The sequence below is a fragment of the Copadichromis virginalis genome, linkage group LG3 (genome assembly GCF_057382275.1).
Source record: "Copadichromis virginalis isolate Kocher_CV1m ecotype Utaka linkage group LG3, C_Virginalis_male_GT1.1, whole genome shotgun sequence".
Taxonomy (NCBI): Eukaryota; Metazoa; Chordata; class Actinopteri; order Cichliformes; family Cichlidae; genus Copadichromis; species Copadichromis virginalis.
The window spans coordinates 54,894,201-54,911,195 of NC_140620.1; the positions used below are offsets into that span (position 1 = coordinate 54,894,201).

The window sequence follows — 16,995 nt, forward strand, 5'->3', positions numbered from 1 at the left end:
TTTTTGAACAGACAAAACACTTACCAGCCTTTTGTTGCCACTGTCTCCAAATTCATTTGTTTTGAAGTACTAATACCTCAAACTCAAAGTGAGCTTATATTTCGCTTAAAATGGGAAATTTTTCTCAGTTTAAACATTAAATATTTTCCACATTGTTGTAAATAAAGTATGAGTTCAAACTTTGCAGATGGATGCCTTGTTTGTATTTATTTTTCCACGATGTTCCTCCTTTTGTTTGGATTGTAAACTTCATGCCTCACTTGGGTTAATTTTTATCATTTACTACAAAACGTTCCTCCTTTTTCTGCCATGTGTGATGTTTAACCAGAGGACTGGTCTTGAGTCCTCCCCCAGTAGACTCCAAATCCAAATAGAGTCAGAGAGGGTTTAACAGAGCACAGACAGATGTGCTTTCATGGCACATGTAACTAATATGGAAAGACTTCCTGAATAAGCTGGATGTCATTGTTTACAGACAACCTTTATTTCCCCTGTTTCTTCCTTTTTAAAGCTCTTCTGCTGTAATGTTTATTTTTCAGTTAAAAAAAAAAATTGGCTACTTTTGATTCAGTTGCTCAAACACAGGCTCAAAGTTGCCTTCACGGTCACACTACTGAGGTCCATGTTTCTTACATGTATAAATGGTTAAATAGCTAATGTGTCTTCTTCCAGACTTCAAGGGGAAATAAATAGACTTTAAAAGTGTAAGATTTATCAAGATTTATTACCACGAAGCATTGTTACAACAGACAAATAGGGACCTTGTGTGGTAGACTTACTTTTCTTTTACTACATTTACATGTACACACACTGTAGCAAATCCCTTACCTGTTATTTTGGATGTAGAAAAAGATCCTGCTGACTGTAACTGTACATACAAATGAACAATCTACACCAAACGCACAACCTGTCAAATAAGTTTATTCGCACACACACACACACACACACACACACACACACAGGCATGAAGTCCCTTCCCTCATGTAATTCAGTAAAAATCTGTTCCTATTGAGCACATCATGTACCAATGTGTCAGAGAGAAGGATGTAGAACACAAAACCAAATGTATTGCAGAGCAGACTTGAATATTTTAGAATAGCAGAGAAATACGCACGCCTTCACTTCAAGTCAGTTTAGATTGTTTATAGAAAACAGTAAAGACATTCTTGTTCTTGATTGCCACTCTTTGCTTTCCACTGCAACACAACGCACACCTGCTGAAGTGGCATTGGCGCAACGTTGCCTTATTTTAGGTTCCTATTTAAAGATGACGACACGGCCTGTGTTGGTTCATTTCCCGTCGGATGTAAATCCAGCATAAATCAAGTAAAAAAACAAAAATTAAAAAAAACAAAACGTGAATATTTCTCCCAGCTTGAGCTCTCGGCCCTTCGCTCACTTTGAAACGACACACATTTCAACACATCATTGTTCTATAGTCTTCAATTACAGAAAGATAACAAAAACAGAGACTTGTCGAGCACTTCAGTGCACGTAACCCAAGTGTAACATTAATGTTAATTTTTTTTTTTTTCACTTCGATACATTTGAGCAAAGAGCAGTACTATAAAATCAGTGTGCAAGCGGAGCATGGCACAATCGTCTACAAAGGCCAATATCTGACCGTTCAAATTGGTAAAAAGTAACCAATAAAATGACGAATCAGCATTAAGAGTAAGTTTCTCGTCATTTCCCTAACAATCACATCTGATTCCTATGTTACAGCTACAGAAAATTCATTTACCTGAAAAAACAAACAAACAAACCACCTCCCTGCCATTCAGTAGCATTTTACATCCTGATTGCAATACAGATAAGTATTTCCTATGTTTAGAACTTTTCAGGTTTGTAAGCAGGAAAAAAAAAAGTCAGTTCAAACTTTTGACCAGCAGATGGCAGCATCAGCTCAAACTATGGAGTTGCTGGCCTGAAGAAGAGAAACTACAGAAATAACGGAAGGAAACAAAAAAAACTCATCAGCCAAGTCCTCAATACAAAGGAAAATATCACAGTCTCAGCTGTGGAAAAAAAATGACCTACAGTATATCATACAAAAGTCTTTCTGACCGCCGTAAAAATTAATCTCAGTCTCCCTTTATCTACAAGTTATTGGCACAGGGTAATGCCCAGAAATAACTGACTGTTTTTTTTTTTGTTTTGTTTTCTTTCAAACATAAATAAACCTCAAAATGTAGAAATGCACAACAGTGATCAGAAAAAAAATAAAAAAAAGACTTCCCACGGAGGAAATGTTTCTAACCTGTTTCTCAGATTAGCAGCAGGTAACATGAGCAGCAGTTCTTTTCAGTAACATGAAGCATTTCCCTTTCTCTTTTCGAAGTGAAGCTAACAATTCCCAAACAGTAGCAGTTCTTCAGCCATGATTGTTCCAGTCTCACTGTGGGGCACATTTCCAGGCAAGCAGGAAACAGGAAGAAAAAAGAAAAAGAAAAAACAGAAAGGTCGGCCAGACGGGGGCATTCGTTTTCCTCTTCGTGTGTGTTTAACTAGATCAACTTCCGCAGGGGGAAGGACAGGGCGGCTCCTATGGACAGACCCAGAGCCAAGAAGAAGGTCATGAGGGCTCCTGCAGTCTCTGCGTCTTTAGGCTCCACCAACCTGAAGGCAGACATCACGTATTTAATCCACAGGAACCACAACAACATTGAAAAAGCACACAGTGGCTTCACTACATTCATTAGTGGACATTCAGCTTGCTGTGCCCTTTGGTCATGTGATCCAGGTACAGCTCAAGAACGCTTACCAATTCAAGTGTGCATAACGAGGTGCAATCATATTTCTGTGATTTCACCTTAAAATTTGTACTCGTATCTCATTTTTTCCTTGTTGTTATTTGTTACAGTTTTTGCTCCTGGTACACAAATAAGTCTTCATGTCTTCCTTATAGGGCTGCCACGATTAGTCGACTAGTCACGATTATGTCGACTATTAAAATCGTCGACGACTAATTTAATAGTCGACGCATCGTTTGAAGCTTTGTAAGATCACAAAGGACGCAGGAATGAGTAGTAGGATTTAAGAGTGTAATAACGGACTGAAACAGAAGATGGCAGCACTGCATGTACAAGGATGCCAGCTGCCGTTAAACCCCGAAGAAGAAGAAGCTGTGTCCCAGAATTCATAGCGCAGCCCAGCGCAGTTGTCAACAATGGCGGCAGCTAGTTAGTTTTAACTTTACTCTTATTATTCTTTCTGGGTTACAAAATAAACCTTTAACATATTTTCAGGCGAGAATGTAGCTGTGTAAACCTCAAATATCTGCTCAGTTTATCAAGACACCACGTATTTTCAAAAGCGCTCCGACGTTTTCGGAGACGTCTGTTACCCACTAGCTCGTTAGCTAGGCGGGGGCAAGGCTAACTAGAGCCGTGAGAACACCGGACTCCCGGCAAATCGTTTTCAAACCCACCGCCGTCTTCCGCTAGTCAGGTTAAACATATATATAAGTCACTTAGATAACTTAAAAATGTTATTGTTTGGCTTTCTTTAGTATTTTATTTGTTCCTGAGTAAATCGGTTTGGCTGAGATTAAAGTTATAGTTTTTGCACAGCTAAAACTGTTAAGCAGACAGCTGATTATCAGAAGTGTGAGACGCTGGAGAATATACTCCGGTGTCCTGTTATATTTTAGAAAGCAAGGAGTTTATTAAACTTCACCGAAACAATCTGCAAATTTCATTAAAAATTAATAAACTACCATCTTGTCTTTATTTTTAGTTAGCACAAACACTTCAAGCTGTAAGCTAATGATAGTTATATAAGACCAGATGCTGCTGGTGCAATAAGCTGTACGCTGTACGTCCAATGGATGATGATCTGATTAATCGACTAATCGCAAAAATAATCGGTGACTAGTCGACTATCAAAATAATCGTTTGTGGCAGCCCTACTTCCTTACAGCATCCTCGCCACTTTCTCCACTTCACCTTAAATGAAACCCCTACATGGGTACATGAGGCGTGGCAGTATGCTGATTGCAGACACAAAGCACAAACCCGTGGATTTAGAACGACTCACTAACATAACAGCATGTTTCATAACTCAGGGGTAATTTTGCATGTGTGAACATTTCCATATGCTTCCACATACAAAGTTGTGTCCAAAACGGGCATACAGATTTGAAAGACTACACCACAGTTATGCAGATGAATTTCAGAAGCTGTAAAAGGCGATTACACTAAGCTGTTACAGACTCAAACACAGCATGAGCTCCAAAACAACACAAAAACACAACACTGTTTAATAAACTGTAAATCTTTTGGTCCCAAATTTCAATAATAAGCAACCAAAACATGTCCACATGACAAGAATCAGAACACAGTCCTGCAGCTGTCTGCGGAGTGATCGTGCAACCTCTGAATGTGTCGACGCTGTACTCACTGTGGCGCGTAGGACATGGACAGGCAGACGAAGTAGCCGCTGGACAGAGAGAAGAAAACCATGATGACAGAAAATGCTGCGTCGTGTTCAAATAAAACAGGAAGGTAGTTGCGGCTCTGGACATTACAGAACATCAGCAGAGGGATGAACCCGACTCTGGAGATCACCAGCACCGGGAAGAGACGGGACTCTTTAGAGGGCTGCAGAGGAGACATGTAGGAGAATACATGAAGACGTGAAACTGGTTAAAAAGCGTGCTAGTATTCTGATTTACGCTCATTCAGGAAATCCAAAATAATTTCACTAAAAGAGGATGCAGTGCACCTACTGCTGTCTGAAGCTTACTGGAGCAAATATGTGGCTACGTCATTTAGCACCAGTGACCAAAAACCCTAACAATCAAACGACCTCATTTTAGCAAGCGTTTGGTGACAGTGGGAAGGAAAAACGCCCCTTTTAACAGGAAGAAACCTCCAGCTCAGGATAACACATTCATCTGGATTCAGGAGTCGCCTCAGAATGACAAGTGTTACGGTGAGTGCGCTCTGGGCGTTTGTGCTAAAAGCTTTTGTATAACGTGCTAAAATCTACATCTAAGCACAATTTTGTGCATCAATACACAGTAAAAGAATTTCCTCCTTGTTTTTTTCATATTTGAGATATATATATATATATATATATATATATATATATATATATATATATATATATATATATATATATATATATATATATATATATATATATATATATATATATATATATATATATATATATATATATACACATACATACATACATACATACATGTTTGTCATATTAAAAAAAAAGCAAACAATGAATGAATGAAAGAGAACAGCTCAGTTTTTTGCTGATGAAATATATAATAAGTCCAGTCTGGCATCAGACAGAAACATAAATAACATATGGAAACCTACCCAGCGTATCTTTGTGGTGATGGTCCGGCCGAGCCAGTCGTTAATATTGAAAATGAGGAAGCAGCACACCGAAATAAAATAGCTCTCTGAAGAAAGAATGAGTACAAAGATACATTTTTATATCGCGATAGGAAGGCTACAAAAGAGATGCACTGTATTTGTTGCCATCCGCTAAATGAATGTTGAGCGCAGCTGTACTGAAGCGAGTGTTCGGTCTTACCCCAGTTTTCTCCTTCGGATGTAGTTTTCACATCTACGGTGATGGCAGGGAACACAGACAGAGTGACTGTGAAAACGAAGGTGACGCAGAACGCCATCACCCAGATCTGAAAACGAGGACATGGATTTATTTATTTAGTATTTTAATATTTGCAGACAATGAACTGATCTAAATAGTTTCAACTTAAATCAAAACGACGACTAACACGAGGGTACCTTTTTAAAGACCTCTATAACAGAGGCCTTGGCTTGCCCCCTCTCAACCTGCTCCAGGGGCAGGAAGGCCTGCTTGGTTCCATCAGACCTCGGCTCGGCCTCGGCGACGCTGCTACCTTTGGCCGAGTTGCCGATTGCCAATCCGTTAACGTGCCCGGCCAGCTTGCCATTTTCCACCATGCTGCTTTCTGCAATTGAATGTATATAAAGCCTCACTTCCGCTGTTTCACTTTCACACAAAAACATTATTATTCAATATGTGCTCAAAGGTAATGTTTCAAATGTGGGATCTGGTTGAGTGAATTATGACTAATTGGACCTCTATGGGCTTTTTAGCATTCATAACAAGGCAGGAGGCTGTGTGAGCCTCACAAACCCATCTTTGTTGGGCACCGTCTAATTGGATAAACAGAGGGTAAACTGACTTAATGAGATAATGTTCCACTGAATTGATTTGATTCAACCAGACTGCGAGGGACAGAATTGTGAACTGAGTCGAAAAGCAAACAAACGTTCGCTCACTGTCACAGTAACATCTGACAGATTTTAAGGCTTCTGGTGTTCAGCGTGTGGCGCAGCTTGGAAAGGAATTGCATTAATTCAGCGATGGTGAAGAGTTGTTTGTGTAGCCAAAGCTTACCTTTCAGCAGCTCGTCTGTGGTGTCTGCCTCGTATGTGCTGCTTTTTTTCAAATAATACTGAGCAAACCCCTGCATGAAAACAAAAACACAACACAAAAGTCAAGCAGCTGAAATATCAAAATATAATAAACATTAGGTTTTGTAATCAAGTTTATACTATAATGGATTCACTTAGGATGCCAGTGAGCACTTGTGATACAAAGTCCAAAACCACTGTGTGTTCAACATCCATCTTTATATACTTTATATATTCTGTTTACTCAGACGAGACAGTTTGCAGTCGAAAAATGCTACAAATGCCCACATCCAGGTTCATCTGCATACAAACTTATGTGTGGAGAGTTTGTATAGGTGAGGTCAGATGGATTGTGGGTAATGCAGTTATGCTGAGAGGACAGCTGACTGACCAGGCGTGGCAGCACCAAGTAGCTGAAGAGTGTGAGCAACGTCCCCACACACGGTGTGATGAAGTAACCCAAAGCTGCCGTTTCGTGGTCCGTTTTACCTGAGTGACAAACACACACAAAGCAGAGTTACTGAAGCATTCTGGGACAGAAATATAAGAGAAAAAAAAAAAGCGTTCAACAAAACCAAGTGTGCTCAGGTTTCTTTGAAAGCAGTGTGCTGTGCGGTGTCATGCTGATTGCTCCCGTTGATTTTCAATGCCCTTGGTTACCAAGCAACTGAGGATTAGGAGCCCACTGGAAGCTTGTGTGGATGTAAGTGACTCACTTCCTATGGCTATTAGCATGGCGATGGCAGCGAATGTCCCAGCGAGGCCCTGGCCACTCATGAAGATGCTGCTGTACTTCTGAGGCAGCATCCCCACAAGACCGAACAGACTGCCCTGCAGCACGGCACCAAACGCTGACGAGGGAGGAAAAAAGGGGGGGCTTTTCTTGTAGCATCTTATCACTCAAACACATCTGTCTCCCACATATACATAGAAGCACACTGACTTACAGTTGATGAACCAGATAGTAGCCATGGTGACCGAGAAGAAGCAGTCTTCCTCCATGGGCACTTTGACCAAAACCGCTGTGAGGATGAAGAGCAGCAGGATGAAAACAAGGCTACCTGCGATACGTATCGCCTCCGATATCCTGAAACACACACAGTTGCAACACAGTTAACCATGAAGGATCTAACAGATCATAAAATATACCACAGAGCAACAGTCTGAGTATACGTTTACAGCGCACCATCGGGAAACAGACATCCTGTAAGGACGACGATGTGTCGAAGCAAATCAACTTCAACACATCGTCGTCCTCTAATAGGCAATAAACATCCGTCTGTTAGAGCAGCAGACATTCACGAAAAGTTCACGTGACAAATAATATAGTATAGGATCAGAGATTTCTCACGACACCATGGCAACAAGGCTTTCTGTTATCTGTTTTTTGGGCTAAAGATGTGTTCATTAATGTGACTGCATGACCTTCAGACTTGTGTTATGTTAAAAGAGAGAAACGTGTTATTAGGTATAATCAGATTCCTACTGCCATTACTTAAAGACCAATAACTAAGCTGCTGATTCAGACATAAAGGTGACATGTTCAAGTGCAGCCAGATCATCAGAAAGGATGATCTGCATGTTTGAAAGCGCTTTAACACAGTCACTGACCTCGGGTAGAGGAAGGAGTTGAGCAGGGTAAATAGCAGCAGAGGCAGCTGAGACAGCAGAGTCATCCAGTTGTTGAAGTAGTACTCTTTGCGGACGACCTCGGTCCCGTTGCTCGATTCATTTGTCTCCAGTCGACGTTGGAAGTACTACACACCACAAACGCAGGGCTTTTCATTCAAAAATACGACAACAAAGCTACATCTGACGTATAAAATACAAAATATACTATCACTGAAAACCCAGCATATGCTTCATATTGTGTCAGATTTTGTGAAGTCTTGTTTTTACCAGTGAAGCTGTCATGAAGAAATTCCATGGCAGCAGCGTTCCCAGGCCCAGAATGAAGAACATGAGTCCCACCATGTAGTATCTGTAGATGGGGAAAAGGGATGGTGCATGAATATTGGTGAAATCTTGTGTCTCCTTATGCAACAAAACGTGTTTAGGTGTCACGCAGAAACTGTGGCTGAGAGCAAAACGAATGGGAACTGAAAGCTGCTGCTGTTTGTGTAACTCACCGGTCCTGAGGGGCGTCTGTTCGTCGTTTCATCCTGGTGTCAGAGTTTGTTTAGACTCTACGGGCAGTGGGAGAGAAAAAAGGGTCAGCCACGTTTCCAAAAGCTGTGAGGGGCTGGCCAAATACAACCGGCTCTCGAGACGCTGTATAGTACATACATGTCACACATTTACATCTTATAATTTAAGCCTTACTGACAGATTTTTCTCATTTACTACAGCAACATTCGGTTGACACACTTCTCTCCATCTGTGTCAGGGGTTAAATATGTAGGTAAACTTCTGTTTGTGACATAAAGCAGAGTTTCACTCCCGCTTGAGATCAAAGTGGGCTGCAGCATGTAAAATGACTTTGACATTCCTCGTTACTTTCTGGGTTAAAGTTACTTTGACTTGCGTCATGTGACATAAGAATGAACCTAGCAGCATGTAAGCAGCCATGAATGACAGGAGTGCATACATCTAATTAAACAACACGACTAAGTGCAATTTCAACGATTTTCAATAGAGGCGATGGAAACAGCAGCAGCTGGAACAAGTTCAGCCTCTCTCCAATGTGTCCACCGTTAGTCATGAATTTGACTTCACACCTTGTGTACACACAAATGACTGCAGTACAGCCTCGGGGAGGACAGACAGGTATTGAGTTCTCACTGGAAAAAGCCATTTCCACTCACTCACAGGAGGACATGTAAGGCTGCTCCACTGTTTGTTTTCTAAACTCACTTTTTTAAATTCAATAAACACAAAAAATATTAAACACAATATTCATCTCTTTTCTGTAATGGTAATGAAAATGTACTTCACTGGCTGACATAATCATTACCACATCACTCATGCCGCTACCAAATTAAAAGCAGAGCTGTAAATATTGGGCGGGCATATCCAAACGATAAAGCAACAAAGACGATACTTTATCTTTTAGATACAGTATCATTCATCATGGGAGGATAATAACAGAAACAGCACTAAAGACTATGAACCTGCTGGGATTTGCTCTTCATTTACTCTTTCCGCACCACCTGCCCACCTGGCAGTGTGACAACAGCAGCCATTTACGGCTGAGAGGTTACTGGGTTGTGATGTTCAAAGAACCAAAAAAGGATACCTCGTTTACATCAGGATATATTTGGTTTTATTAAAAGGCCGCATACTGCAGATGCCATCATATTCAGGCTTTAAAACTGGCTGCATGAGAGACTTTTTATGAGTGTAATCAGAATGCAATAATGTTGCTTAATAAAAACACTGATAATGGCTATTCTGCTTCTGGATGACTGGCTGAATGCTTTACCCAGACCACAGAGTACATGACAAAAGCAATATGGGTCACACATTTCACATGAAGGCAGGACAATAAACTACATGTGTGACCTCCGACCTGATTCTCAGTTCCTGTTGGGCCCCTTAGGGAAGTCAGTCTAACGCCCTGTGCCTAATTAAATGCCTGTTGTTGCCGTTTGGACAGACTGCGTTTCAGTGGCCCTAAAATCTGACACTGGCATGTTTAATTTCTCTCTCACTGCCATAAATACTCGTAATGTTCCCCTAATCCAGTCTTGACTAATACTGTGTTGTATCAAGGATCAGGGTGACTTTGGCGATCCTTATGACAGGATGTCTTATTCATACAGCTATAATTCTTAGTTTTACAGCACAGTCGTATTTCTTTCTAATAAGGCAAGAGACAGATTCAGAAGCAGCTTGCGTTGATTTCCTGGAGGACCAGGCCGTTTGTTATGCAGCTGTGAAGGAGGATGTAGTATGGTCTATTCTTTCCCCCCCGCCGAGTTTCATTTACACTTCTTTGTCATGGTTTGGTTTTCATCTGTAAAACTTGTTATTGACACCTCCTTCCAACAAAGGCAGGTGTGACAGACCAACAAACCACTGTTACAGTTGAGTTATAGGTCCTCACTACTATGAGTGTCCTTGATCGTCTATAAATGGCTGGGTTTATACGCCGGTCTACTCCTCGCTTTGTTAGATAAGCTAAAAATCCATGTGTGCTTCCTCCCTGGTGAGACAGTTGGTTGAACACCCTCTGCCCTCTTCCCTCAGTGACAGAGCTTTCAAAAGCCATCATTCACTAAATCAGCCTGGTCAGAGTCGTTACAGTCCAACCAAACAGGACTTTTTAAGCAGCGGAGCAGAACTAATTAAACTGAACTGGTAAATCATGAACAAGGCTAAAGTCATGGGGCCATAAAAAGCTGCCAGCTTCATATTTTCAAACATATTGCGAAAGACATGCAGGTAAAAATGCCTCAGATGATCACCATGCTGCGGTTCGACAATGACTACCTGGCGGCACCTTCAAAGTTAATTAAAAACATCTAGAGGTACAATTTACAAGTACACACTGTTCTCTGCACACTCTGTGTTGGGTGTGCCACGTGTCCCATCAAGGACACAGTGATACAAACACGTCCAGGGGTCATTTAAAGTCGAGGCTTGAAGCAGACATACAGCAATAGGGTCACACAACCTTTTCTAAGGTCTACATCAGCAGCATCAGCTGGTTTCATTGATAAGCTACTTCTCAGCTGCTGAAATCACGTGCATGCCCACTGTTGCGATCACAGGAAGTGTATTTAGTCTGTGCTGATGTTACTCGTTTCTTTCGATGAAATAATCAATTTCCACAATGAGCAGGAAACAAAAACACTAGGTGGCTTAGGGCTGCTCAATTAATCGAATTTTAATCACGATTACGATCTGGGCTTTCAACGATCATTAAACATGACTGAGCCGATTATTAGCCCCTCCCTCATTTATCCGCGACACCTTAAAGGCCGGTCCGTGAAAATATTGTCGGGCATAAACCGGTCCGTGGCGCAAAAAAGGGTGGAGACCGCTGATTAAGAGGACCCGAGGGAAGCTCGGAAAGCTCGGAAAGCTAAGCAGAAGTTATTTGGAGAGTGACTGCCGTTGGTTGAAAAGAGTTAAAAAAAAAAAAAAAAAACTTCAGTGGTGTTGCACACTATTTTATATTATTTTTTTAAAGTCATTGTTAACCCTTTAAAGCCGGTCAGAGCAGCACGCTCCGTTTTGTGTAACTATTTTTAAATCCCTGTAGAATCTGAACCGTGTAAGCTAGCGCAATCATTTGTTTTGCATATGAAACCGGAGGAGTTGTACTTACATCTGATGCCATCAGCTTGTCCTCGGTCACGGTTTCGTTCCACATATAGCTTTGCAAAAATTGCATAAAAAGCGCTTGCAGCAACAAAAACATAATATTCCAGAAACACGCTTTGCCGTTCCTATCAGCTGTTCGTAACACTTCCCACAGTGAAATGATGCACATGCTGTTTTCTTTGCAAATTTGCATCATAGGATTGTTTTTTGTTTTTCCTGCAGTATATAAAAATTGCTGTATCTCCAAAATAAAACTATGAAGACACTCAAAATAAATTTCCTGTTGTTGTAAACTATTTTTTGCAACTTTTTTGTATTTAAAGTTTTGAGGGATAAACCTCTTAAACTTCTCCAAGTAGAAATATATGTAAACAAAACAAAAGCGATTTTCAATTTTTTTTGTAGTTTATTGCACTTTTTTGCAATTTATGTAATTACTATGCACTTAATGCATACATATTATTAAAATATGGGCTATAACAGTTGTATTGATGTATAGCAACTTGAAATGCTCCCACAAATGGCACTACAGCATGTAAAAAAATAATATAAGCTCTGGTGGACTTGGTTCTATAGTAGGTCTTAAAGGGTTAAATAAATATCGTCAAATAATCGTGATCTCAATTTCAGTGAAAATAATCGTGATTATCATTTTTGCCATAATCGAGCAGCCCTAAGGTGGCTATCAAACGCTCCGGTCACAAGACCCGATCAATGAAGAGACTGCAGATCGCTCACAAACACGATACTGTCAGCGCCTAAACTTGTAAGAGTAAGAAAGAAATTACATGTGTAGACCGACGAAAGGACAGAAACACTTAAAAACAGCAAACATAAATAAAAGCTGGACGTCAATTAGTAAAATAATTTATAAAGCCCAAAAACAACCTAAAGAAATGTTTTGGCAGGTTTACATATAAGAGCTGACGACTCATTTAATATTCTAGTCTGTTGCCCTGTCGTCTTTATTAAGAAGGTGTGCCCGGCCCTCTTTCACCTTCAAAAACAAGTAGGACAAGCAGGATAAGAGGGGCATTTTGCGTAGACACTCCCAGGTCTGTGAACTTTAAGTAAATAACTGCCCAACACAGCTCACACACAGCTAGGCTTCAAATCCAGCAGCTACAATGAGGCAGTCACTCCCTGGGGTGAAGCTATAATTTGAGTATTAGTCAGAAGTTGGTACCAGACTCTGAGTGTTTAACTTGAGAGCTCGGAGGCATTTAAACAGGATATGAGTGTTGAAGATAACAGCTGATGTTGGCTGACAAGCATTTATTCTGCTCCTAGCAACGCCAAAGCAATATTTGTGTCCTTTTCATTTTGGGACAAAACCTAATCTGTCTCCAGATATCCAAGTTACTCAAAACACTGTAACGAAGGCTTTCCAATATACGTAATTTACTTAAGTAATGCATTCACACGCGCTTTATTTCTTTCACTGTCAGACATCAATAAACATCTTAAAGACACCTTCGGGCTAGCTATGTCGAGATGCTGGGGCACAGGAGAAGCCATGAAAAAAAGCCGTAATGGTATTCTGTCCTGCTCCTTCACACACACCTCCAGAGTTATACAGCACAAGGAGCTACTTATAAGCTGAGGTCAGGTGCAACTAAGCTCTGTAGGTGAAATGGTGCAAGCATGAATCTTTTTTAAGTCAAGAATAGAAAAAAATGCAGCTCTTCCTTATAAATGGTCACGCTCAGTGAAAACACATCAAATAAATGAAACCAAACCAATCGGGCCAAATTAGGTCAAGACATTTGGGAACTACAGAGTCAGTTTTATTTGTCACGAGCTGCTTCTGTTGTCTGTAATAACAAATCCTAAGTCTAGACAATCTGGCCCTTAAACCTCACACAGGATAACATTCATCTGTCAAGTCTCGTCTTGTATTTAAGTGTAATCAACGTACAACAAACCCTGAGGGAACTGTATCCCTTCTGACACACAGCTCCCAAAATGTAAGAGTTTAAAAGCAATTAGAACCATAACTATGGAAAGGAAAGGACTGATGTGTCTGTCTATTGAAGTGAAGTATGTGTCTATCGAATAGGCGCATACTTCTCTTCTTCCCTGGACCTCTTCGTGTTGACTCACAGGGGAATGTAAATCATTTGGACTAAGAGCAGATTCCTCAGACAGATGAAGATATTCCACCGTCTCACCATCAGAAGCTCAGACACTAGATTCCTGCAAGGTGACCAATTGTGGTCTTTCAGGGTATCTAAAAAAAAAAATCTGTTTAAAAGGCTCCTAACTTAATATAAGGAAACAACAAAGACAAAAAGGGAAAACCTAATCAAACTAATACTCTCATACTAACAGTAACTGCAACTAAGAGTACTAAAGAATCCCACAAAGATGATAACACAAACTTACTAATAATCAAACAGAAAAACAAACAGAAAATATTCAATTATAAAAAACTGAACAGAAAATTTCACAGTTTATTAAATGCTGACATAAGCTAACTCAAAGTAGAGACGTGCTATTTTTATGTACCCATTATTTTATTTTATTTTCAACCCAATGGGCTGAAACACAAAGCCCGAAGGTCAATACGCAGACACACTATCGCACAGTACTATAAGGTGTAACACCTACATGGCTTCCGTATTGAGTCACAGGGGCATTCTTACTGTAATCTGACCATGTGCGCACATGGCAGCAGCCATTCACACCAGAAAACCAAACGTATGTGCCCTTGTCACCCTCAACTAAGTACTACCTGGTTAAGTTCGGTTATCACGCGATAACGCAGATTCAACCACTTTTACTCAAAGACATTCAGCCCGGGTTCATTTCACTCCAGACTGTAAAACACATTTTTCTTCATTATCTGGTTCAGTAGTTACTTACTCCGCTGTAGTAACTACATTATTCAAAGAGGTAAACTCCCGTCAAATATGATCTTTACTGGACGAGGGACTCCGCTTTTAATCCCAACAGATATGAAAATACACCTGCTCGGTTTACCAGACACACCAAACGAATAATAATTTTAAGCTTAAGAAAAGATATTATGTTGAACATTGCGGTTTGTCTCGATAGTGATGCATCAGTTTGTACTCGGTAGACGCACGTTTCAAGGTGTACAAGACACAAGAGGAAAGCTGCTATCACGGCGTAACTACAGAGACTGCGAATATCACGTCTCATCACAAAACAGCAGTAAGCTAACACAGTGCCAGCTAACGTGACCTACAAGCGTGAAACACTCACCGAAAAACCGATGCTGCCGTCACGCTGTTAACATAATGTGCCTGCTGTTCGCGGAAAGGTTCAGTGAGCCAGAGGGTCCAAACATATATGTTTGCTGTCCATTCACATGGCGGGAAATGTAGAAATCGTGCCACTATGCATTTTATAGCACAATAACCGGCACAACCCGCCTCCTTAAAAAAGAGGCAAAAAGCACTTCCGGTGTGCTCTACTGCGTTTCAGCTCTACTGTTTCAGCACATTTTGTGCTGAAACTCGTTTGACACGCTGAATTAATAGTGCTGTTTTAATAAAATTAATTAAACAAAGAGGCTCAATTATTAGTGCTACTCTGATTTTTCAATTTACAACTGACTTATATTATTACAGGGTTTGTTGGGGAGGGGGGGCTAAAGCAGTCGACACAACTTTAAATCAAAGCTCAGTTTAGGGTGGATGAGAGCTTTGCAATTTTTTGAGACCGTAATATCTATTTCACGTTTATATGAATAAATGTACAGAAAAAATGACAAACACAACTGCGATGGTAACACCCAGCTCTTAGCTGATCTTTTTTTCTTCCATGAAAAGAGGAACGACATGTCCGGGTAAAGTATTATTTTAGTTTATTTCCTCTGGTTAACTTACATGCTATAGCTGAAGAGGCATGTTTTATACACATATATATATACTATCAGTCAAACGTTTGGACACCTTCTCATTTAATTTATTTTCTTTATTTACATTGTAGATTCTCAGTAAAGGCATGAAATCTATGAATGAACACCTAATTATGTAGCAAACAAAAAAGTGTGAAATAACTCAAAACATGTTTTAGATTTTCCAAAATAGCCACCCTTTGCTTTGCACACTCTTGGCATTCTCTAGATGAGCTTTTGGGGTCATTGTCCTGTTGAAAAGTAAATGATGGTCCAACTAAATGCAAACTGGATGGGATGGCATGTCACTTCAAGATGCTGTGATAGCCATGCTGGTTCAGTGTGCCTTTAATTTTAAAATTTTGAATCCCCAACAGTTTCACCAGCCTCTAAAAAAAAATAATTCCCTGTCCTTCCATGGTGGTGCCTCCTCTTCCTCGGGTTTGCCTGAGATATTCACTGAGCACGCGGTCGGTTGGGGCCATCTTACTTTGTGAATGCTTGTTGTCTCATCCTGAACCGTAGTGCTCACACTCATCAGTCCCCGGCCTCCTTCCTTCCCCTTAGCATACAACCTCAGGGTGCTGGACTTGGGGTGAAATCTTGTTCTTACTGTTCAGCTGACTTCTCAGGACTTGCCTGGCCCTCTGCAGGTACTTGGTGGTTTTTGAGCGACCTCTTAATGGTTCCCATTTTCCTGTGGGATCCTCAGGTACTTGTAACTGTGCTCTATGTCTGCAATGTTGACCCAGGCGGGTGGAGGTGGCCGGCAATGGAGATGAACCCTTTCAGGTGGCAAGGCAGGAGGCTGGAGCTGACAGAAGCAAAGGAACTTAGGTGGTCCCACGTTGGTGACAATGGAAGGTCTCCGTGTCAAGCATCTGGTGTCCGGAGTAAGTGTCTGGCCGTCTGGCATCCAGCAATGGCGTGGCAGACGACAGGTGTCTGCTGCCCGGCATCCATCAGCATGTGGCAGCCATCAGCAAGCATCATCCAGCGGCAACGCGTGGCAGGCAGTAGCAGTCCAACATCTGGCATCAGACGACATTGTGGTAGGCAGCAGGTGTCAAGCGGCTTTTGTCCTGCGTCTGGCATCGGCGTGGCAGGCAGCAGGTGCCCGGCGTCTGACATCTGGCGTCTGGCATCTGGCGTATGGCGCCTGGCATCTGGCGTCTGGTATATGGCGTATGGCGTCTGGCATATGGCGTCTGGCATCTGCAGGTGTCTGGCAATGGTGTGGCAAGTCGCAGGAGTCTGGCTTCTAAGATTTGGCGTCCAGCAGGTGTCTAGCGTCCTATGTGCCAGGTGTCTGAGCTACTGACAAACTGGGCATTGCCAGTGGGGAGCTTGTGCAGCTCAGTACGTGGATGCCCCATGAACAGAGCAAAGGAGTGCAGAGGAGTGAGCACACATAATCCTGATTACCCTGAT

At 41.2% G+C, this 16,995-nt stretch overlaps 1 protein-coding gene across 1 annotated transcript; it reads right to left on the minus strand.

Annotated features, from left to right (window-relative positions):
• Positions 1–705: 705 nt before the first annotated feature.
• On the minus strand, positions 706–15,101 carry LOC146715323 (equilibrative nucleoside transporter 2-like). Its single transcript, XM_085451727.1, has 13 exons — positions 14,928–15,101; positions 8,561–8,617; positions 8,331–8,412; positions 8,043–8,188; positions 7,379–7,518; positions 7,148–7,282; positions 6,823–6,920; positions 6,415–6,484; positions 5,775–5,962; positions 5,560–5,665; positions 5,340–5,425; positions 4,402–4,601; positions 706–2,619 (listed from the first exon to the last, which is right to left on the minus strand). Exons 2-13 carry the CDS (start codon positions 8,590–8,592, stop codon positions 2,508–2,510), a joined length of 1,395 nt encoding a protein of 464 aa, XP_085307853.1. The 5' UTR covers positions 8,593–8,617; positions 14,928–15,101; the 3' UTR covers positions 706–2,507.
• Between the last annotated feature and the right edge of the window lie 1,894 nt (positions 15,102–16,995).

What these genes read in the sequence shown, in the direction of transcription:
- LOC146715323 (XM_085451727.1), bottom strand. Translation starts at nt 8,592, where the DNA reads ATGAAACGACGAACAGACGCCCCTCAGGACCG. An exon ending in TCTTCATGACAGCTTCACTG is followed by an intron (nt 8,189 to 8,330) that starts GTAAAAACAAGA and finishes TGTGGTGTGTAG; the next exon opens with TACTTCCAACGTCGACTGGA. An exon ending in ACTTGGTGCTGCCACGCCTG is followed by an intron (nt 6,485 to 6,822) that starts GTCAGTCAGCTG and finishes GTTTTCATGCAG; the next exon opens with GGGTTTGCTCAGTATTATTT.